Raw genomic sequence first — 8,387 nt, forward strand, 5'->3', positions numbered from 1 at the left:
AGTTAGAGTCACACCAAGATATTTTATATTATTTGTGACTATTGAGAAGGGTGTTGTTTCCCTAATTTCTTTCTCAGCCTGTTTATTCTTTGTGTAGAAAAAAGGCCATTGACTTGTTTGAGTTAATTTTATATGTCATCGTTTTTGTACTTCACCCTAAAATACAGAAAAGAATTTGAGTACAATTAATAGGAGTAAAAGAATTAGGAAACAGCACACTCTCTCTGTTGACTTCACTTGCCTTTCTCTGACAGGATTTCTGACACAGGGACACAAGCAGGGAAGCCCACTTGTTACTAATCAGTGCTACCAGTGACCTAGTAGAACAAAAGATCATCTTTCATTGCTTCTCAGTCCATTGAGATAATCATCATTCTTTTGTATTTCATCTTTTTTTTGTGCTATGTCATATTCCTGGGTTAAAATACTTTGACCTCTGTACCCTCCTAAACCAAAAGTTCTAGGATTCGCTGATTACAAAGGGGAATTATGATTCAATCTTTTGCTGAGAGTGAATGCCTTCTCAGAGGCATTTGACATGTATCAATTTATAAATCCCTTACTTTGGAAGTATTAATGACTTCCCTAACTTTCCTCATTGTTCCTTATATACTTCTTAGAAACTGTTCCTGAAATAATGTCATGATCTTTGATGCGGTTTTGAGTAAACATGCATCAATATCATGTCACAAAAAGTAGAGGCCTTTGCATGTCTACAGAAATTGTTAAACAACTAAATGAAAGTATTAATAACAGAGAGGGCTTTTCCTGTTTGAAGAAGAAAGTTAAAAACCATAGGGCATTAGATTTCTACGTTTAATACCTTGAATCTTTTAAATTAAACTTTCCAGTATTTTACAAGAAGTTCTTGACTGAAAAAATGCAGTTGAAGATAATAAATCAGACGTCACCTGTGAGAATGATATCTTTGTGAAATTCAAATTGGTAGCATGTTATTACTCAATTGAACAGGAGCCAGGATGGTCATATTTTCCTGGCTAAAGTATAAGAAGACAGACTGGCACACTGAAGAGGTGTCTATGGATCTTCGGAGATCTGATAGCCAAAAGCAGCAATATAGTGCTGTGATCCAATCATCATGGAGAATGTAGACCAGCAATAAAGTGGCAGAAAGATATTTAGGTTCTCTTTGAATATAAATCATGAAATACCCATCATTATCCTGTGAGCAAAGAAACAAACATATATGTAGGTCTATACAAACTTAGCTGTACTGTACAGAGATGCCTCCAAAAAAATTACTAGCAGATTAAATTGAACATGAAGCTTAAAATTTAGTTGACGATGTTCTACAAAAGAGAATCTTTCTAAGAAAGTAATCGGTATATGTCTGTAAACTGTAGAGATTCTTTTTAACATCTTGCAGGAAGACTGAGTATACCTGCCATATCTATGACATTCTCATCATTAGTGTAAGGCTGAAGTACAGAATTAGAAAAATAAAATACTGAACATATATTCTGAGCTATATAATTAGGTTTCGTCTTTTCTATTTGTAACAGAAAAAAAGGAAGAACAATGAACTAAACTTTCTGAAATGTTTCTAGTTTTTTTTCCATCAGAGGACTATGTGTCAAATTTATTTACTTTTGTTTTTAAGTAATCAGGAATATCACCTGCAAGTATCTCCCTACTTCTTTAGAGTTATCTCCTTAAGGAAGCTCTGTGAGAGAATACTTGCTCAAATGTCTTTCTGAATCATGGGTGTTATTCTTTTTAGAAAACAATTAACACACTTTATAATAGAGTACAGTACAATACATTCGTGCATGCAATATAAACCATATGCATTTATTTTTCTCTTCACCCTAGCACCATTCCCAGTTCTTAGTAATATCTATCTGTCTTAGGGTGTCCATTGCTGTAAAGAGACACCATGATCAAGACACCTCTTAGAAATGACATTTAATTGGAGCTGACTTTTAGGTTCTGAGGTCTAGTCCATTATCATCATGGCAGGAAGAATGGCAGTGTCCAGACAGGCATGGTGGAGGAGTAGCTGAGTTGAAAGTTCCACATCTTGTTCTAAAGGCAAGGAGGAGAAGACTGACTCTTCTGTCCTGGGCAGAGCATCAAAACTCATCCCCATAGTGACACACTTCTCCGAACAAGACCATACCTCCCAATAGTACCACTCCCTGTGGGTAAAGCTTAAGCAAAGCACTACACTACCCTACACAGACTGAAGTTTCACTTTATAGGAATGAAAATGGAAGATACTTAGCTTCCAGTTACTGATTCTTATTTATTGCTATAGTTTTCATTCATAATCGCAAGATATAGAATATGCCTAGTCTTATTCATTAATTAACAGATTACTATGTAATTAAATGCAATATATATTATATATTATATAATTATATGTTTATTATATATTCTGTTTTATACAAAAGAAATGTTAAAAATAATTTTGCAAGGCACTGGAAAAAAGATTAGCTGATTTACAGACACCCACAGCCAAACAGTAGGTGGGTCTTGGAGACTCTTATGGAAAAATAAATAAAGAATTGTGACCCCCCCCCCCAAAAAAAAAGGGAATAGTAACTCCACAGGAAGACCAACAGAATCAACTAACTTTTGGGCTCTCAGAGTCAGAACCACCAACCAAAGAACATACACCAGCTGGACCTAGGTCTCCATATGTAGCAGATGTGCATATTGGCCTTCATGTGGCCAATATGCACAACTGGAGTGGAGGCTATCCCAAAATCTGTTGCCTGTATGTAGTATATGTTCTACTAGCTGGACTGCCTTTTCTGGCCTCAGTGGGAGAGGAAGCACCTAGATTTACAGAGACTTGGGCAGAGGATATCCAGGGGGACCCCTACTCATACAGAGAAGGGGAAGTGAGGGGAGGATTTTGGGAGGCGGCTTTGAGCTGGATGTAGTGAAAAAGTAAAAAAAAAATTAAATTTTTAAAAAATTAGCTGATTATTATTTGGTTTTAATTACATTTACTGTAACTTTCAAAAACTAATTTTATTTCCTCACATAATTTCTAACAGTTATCTAGCCACAGTGACTTATTAATAAAGCTACAGGTGGTATACCCTAAGTAGCATCATTGCACAACATGATTCATATAAAGAACACATTAAACAGTGACTTTATTTTCTAAACCTAGTCTTCGTAATTTAGCGTCTACTTTATTATTATAAATAATATTAATTTGGGCTTGTCTCATATGTGAATATGACTGATGTCTGAACAATGGTGATGTATTTGATACTGCTTAGTGTATATATTTGAGCAATGATACTCAAGAGAGGTTAGTTTTGTGTGATAGTAAACATTCTCAGATTCTTTTTTTTTTTTTTTTTTTTTTTTTTTTAACTTTTTTTTTTATTTATTTTTTTAATATTTTTATTACATATTTTCCTCAATTACGTTTCCAATGCTATCCCAAAAGTCCCCCATAGCGCCCCCCACTTCCCTACCCACCCATTCCCATTCTTTTGGCCCTGGCATTCCCCTATATTGGGGCATATAAAGTTTGCAAGTCCAATGGGCCTCTCTTTCCATTGATGGCTGACTAGGCCATCTTTCGATACATATGCAGCTAGAGACAAGAGCTCCGGGGTTCTGGTTAGTACATCATGTTGTTCCAACAATAGGGTTGCAGATCCCTTTAGCTCCTTGGGTACTTTCTCTAGCTTCTCCATTGGGAGCCCTGTGATACATCCAATAGCTGACTGTGAACATCCACTCCTGTGTTTGCTAGGCCCCGGCATCGTCTCACAAGAGACAGCTATATTTGGGTCCTTTCAGCATAATCTTGCTAGTGTATGCAATGGTGTCAGCGTTTAGAAGTTGATTATGGGGCAGATTCTTAAACATCCTTTTCATTGTTACAATTAAAAGTGTATATGGCACTATTAGCACCAATTAGATAGAGAGGCCAGAGAGACTGTTAGGTATCATTGGCTGGAAAGAAATGCCCCAGAGTGGAGCCCGATCATATTCACCCAATCAAAAAGATCACAGTGCTAAGCTGAGAAACTGGCTGTGAAGTTGAGTGTGGAGGCATTAAGGAAAAGAAAAAAGAACTGTGTTGGTAAGTCCAGAAAGAAATGCTCGTTGATGGTTTGTTTTGGTGCCTTGCAGACTTTTCTTGGGAGATGTGAGTGAACTTGTTCCCTCATCAGCCTTATCTGACATTCAAAGTTACAATGAGATGAGAGTTAAAAAATGACATGGTGCATATTAAGATAATTGATTAATGTTAGAAACTGAGGGAAGACTTCACAGTTATACATATCTGTTTAGAAGAGGAATAAATATCAGTAACTGTCTTTTCCCAGGATATTGAGAATTTCAGAATGGCTTGTCTTGACTGAGTAGACATAAAGATAAAATTGCAAATTAACATGCAGATTTCAAAATATGTACAGTAATTACTGTCTGCTCAGACCAGCTGCTTAATAAATGAGCTAAACAAACAAACATCTAGAGGCAAAAAATTTGTTTAAATGCAATGTCAAATGCCACTTATATACATATCTTGGAGTTGATAGTTCTAGCATGTACTTCCTATTAGTGGCTACAGCTCACTTCATAAACTGTTAATTAAGTATATAAAAGCTAAGCTACCCTAAATCTAAATGAAATCCACATTAAATATTCTTAGTTTGCATTGAAAGTAATTAAAGTTAAAGACAATCAGAGTTTGTGATCATTTTCTGAAAATAGTGGCAGGCAGGCATAATGAAATTCTTACTTTTTTAAGAGACTGATTTTACAATGATTCCCATTTTCCCTTATTTTAATAAAGAAGTGATTTTATGCAGTAATTATTAACAAGTCTCTTTCAGGTCTCAGCAAGTAAAGAATAAGCCTGCCTCTGTCTTGGGCTTAGAAGTGAAGAAAAACTAGACTCATTACTGTTTATGATTAAACAGCTTTCTCAAGGATTGGGCTAAGCTCCACGAGAAAACTCAACTACAAGTGTTTCTGTACTGCCTGTTCCAGGAACTGGCAGCAATGCCTTTGTTTCAAAACCCTCTTGCAACCCTACCTTTGTTTCAAAAGGTCATTATGACCACCTTGCAGTCTCAACTATGTTTCAGGATGTTATGAGCAACTTGTTATGATTATGTTTTGTTCCTATAACCCGACCTGCTTCACTAGCCACATTTCCCATTTAGAACCTCCTCTAATCTTGAACTATAAAAACATTGTTCTCCATGTGACCAATGCTGACTCCTCAAAGCCCACCCTTAGGTACAGACAGCTCATGGACACAGGTAAAAAGCTTGCGTTAATTAATAGCTAGCTTACCAGGCGTGGTGGCTCATGCCTTTAATCCCTGTATTTGAGATGCAGAGGCAGGCAGATTTCTAAGTTCCAGGCCAGCCTGGTCTACAGAGTGAGTTCCAGGACAGCCAGGGCTACACAGAGAAACCCTGCCTCGAAAAAACAAAATAAATAAATAAATAAATAAATAAATAAATAAATAAATTAATTAATTAATTAATAGCTACCTTTAAGTAATTTGGCCATGATGATTTGGGTTGGTGGTCTTTCTCCTCCCATCTTTGGGATTAACACATCCTTCTGAGAAAATTATATAGTTTGTTATGGAATTTACAAGTTTAGTTACTGATATGGTTTAAAATTTATACTTTTTCCAGTTTTTAAAATACATATTCTGTTTCCATAGAAATACACAAGGAAAAGGCTGAAAAACAGGAGAAACCTGAGAAGAAAATACAAACTAAAGGTACAAGTTTCATTTTATGATGTTGACGCTCCTTTGTTTCCTCCTTTTACAGCTCCTGCTCCTGCCCCTCTTATGCTTCTCCCTCATCCTTTTCCTCTCCCTTCTTCTCATCCCCCTTCCTCCCCTTCACCCTCATTTTGAAGGCATACACTTTTGCTACATTTGAATAACATAATAACATTTCCATGATTAAGATTTTTACTTTTAATTTTTATGATAGTCTTCACATAAATATTTTCTTATTCAGTTAACTCCAAGTGTGAATGTGTAACATTCATTGAGTGTCTGCCTTTAATCCCAGCATTCGGGAGGCAGAGGCAGGCAGATTTCTGAGTTTGAGGCCAGCCTGGTCTACAAAGTGAGTTCCAGGACAGCTAGGGCTACACAGAGAAATCCTGTCTCAAAAAACAAAACAGAACAAAAACAAAAACAAAACAAAACAAAACAAACACAAAAACAAAACAAAATTAATGTAGCTTAAAAATCGGTGAAAATCTTTACTTATAACTTTTTCTTTAATAAATATTATTATTAATATTATTTCACTCAAAAATATGTGTTTTTCTTTTCATCACTTCCTATAATGATTTGGAATTCACAGTTTAAACACAGACTTTATATAACATTGAATGACTTTAAAATTATTGGTGCATATAGGTAGAATCATTAGATTACATCACTGGTCTGCTGCTCTCTTCACAGCCTCAAGACATAGATAGACTGTGACAACATAATAATAAATAGTCCCTTCTGCCAGTATAAGTCTGAATCCATAAACTATGAGCATATAGTAAAAGCATTTCAATATAACCAACCTGACCTTGCTCATCTGGCAAGTGATATTTCTCTGTGAGTGATCCATGAAGCTAAAAAATTTTAGGAAGTTTATAACAAGCAATGGCTTTCAATATGAACAAATTTCTAAGCATGACCATTTTTTTCCAAAAGGGCAGTTATGCATAATTTTGAATATGTTCTAGGGGGTGAAAAATTATCACCATTATCATATTTATGGAATACAAAGGAAAATAATAAAAGTTCCCTGTAAATAAAAATTAATAGTTAGAAAACATGGGTATGCTAAGTTCAATTAAAAGCACCTTCTAATGAAAAATTTTTAAAAGTGAATGTAGTTAAATATGCATTATATTAAAAATTAGCTGTTATTGGTAGAACAGTTGAAAATATTAAGTTTTTAAATAATTGAAACACCTATTAGCTTATGATTTCATGTTTGTCTATGTTGGGACACTATACTGTTGCTTACATAAGTATACCTTATGTATGAATTTTTATGATAAATCCAGATAATAATTTAGATATTATATATATAACCATAATTTTTAAAGTTAGGATTGGTCAGCCAAAACTTACACAATCAAAACACTGATGCCTATTCACCTGAGATTGTCTAAGCTGGTATTTAAGGATTAATGTCTTCTTGCTGTATATATTCATTTTTGGTTTTTTTAACTCTTTTGACCAGGAAAATTGCACATTGCTCTTGAGTAGGGATTGGTTAAGGAAACCAAGATGACTAATCTGGCTGCTTCTCTCTGCCTGAATTAAAGAGGAATTCAACTGGTTCCAATTGGTGAAGGTCTCCTCAGCTTTATTGTGTGGACCCCATTGTTATTTAGCTGTCAGGCTCCAGGAGTGAGTACAGTAATGTACAGGAGGACATTTGCATTTTGAATCTAGCTCTCAGAATCCTGCTGTCAAAACTTTTAGACAGGCTGTGGAGTGGGTTTATTAAACTAGTGAATCTCATGTAATTAAAACATTGGATTTGGCTGAAGTTTAAAATAAATTTGTCAAAGGCTGTGTTGGAGATTAGTCACTTGAATGTTTCTTGAGTAGAACATCAGAATAAAATGAATAATTCTGAGAGAAAAAGAAACAAAGAAAGGTAGAAGACAGATAGACACATGATAGGTGAGAGTTAAGTAGATAGAGAGAAACAGATAAATAGAGTACAAAGATAAATTAATATTTTAACCTACTTTTCCCCTCTATGGGAACATAAGTGGAATATCTCATTTGCTTTCTAGTGTCCTCTCTGTAACTGAGATAGAATAATGTCTGTATGTTGTTCCTCAATAATTTACTGAAAATGTAAAAATAATGACTTTTTTTACAAACACTCTTAGACCTGTTTGTATAAATAGTAGATAAATGAAATGGTCTTTAAATTACATTCCAGTTTGACCGTGGATAAATGTGATGGCTTTTTCTGGTTTACATTGCCATTAAAATAATTGTTGCTCTTTTTAAAAAGTATACAACACTTCTAAAATATGATCATTATAAACAAGTCTTACAAACAAATGCCTTAGCTAAAACTTTTTGAGAATACTAATGCTGAAGTATTTTATGGCCAGATAAGAGTTTTGGTGGTAAATAAAACTAAATTATATGTGCTATTTCACTTTCTTTTCTTTTGTCTTTTTCTTTCCTTCCTTCTTGCCCTCCTTCAGCTAAATGCTCCCTTTAAAAAAACAAAACAATTCTAAGGAGGGGCACAGTGTCCACACTTTGGTCTTCATTCTTTCATGCGTTTAGCAAATTGTATCTTATATCTTGGGTATCCTAAGTTTTGGGCTAATATCCACTTATCAGTGAGTACATATTGTGTGAGTTCCTTTGT

General features: G+C 34.8%; 1 protein-coding gene across 1 annotated transcript in view; it reads left to right on the top strand.

The window, feature by feature from the left end:
* The window catches only part of LOC110303552 (triadin), a 130,692-nt gene that overhangs the window by 100,427 nt on the left and 21,878 nt on the right, over positions 1–8,387 (top strand). The window contains exon 5 of the mRNA XM_021174666.2: positions 5,681–5,740. Within this exon, the coding sequence (XP_021030325.1) occupies positions 5,681–5,740 (60 nt within the window). The remainder of the gene's footprint in view (positions 1–5,680; positions 5,741–8,387) is intronic.

Source organism: Mus caroli, chromosome 10 (genome assembly GCF_900094665.2).
Source record: "Mus caroli chromosome 10, CAROLI_EIJ_v1.1, whole genome shotgun sequence".
Lineage (NCBI taxonomy): Eukaryota > Metazoa > Chordata > Mammalia > Rodentia > Muridae > Mus > Mus caroli.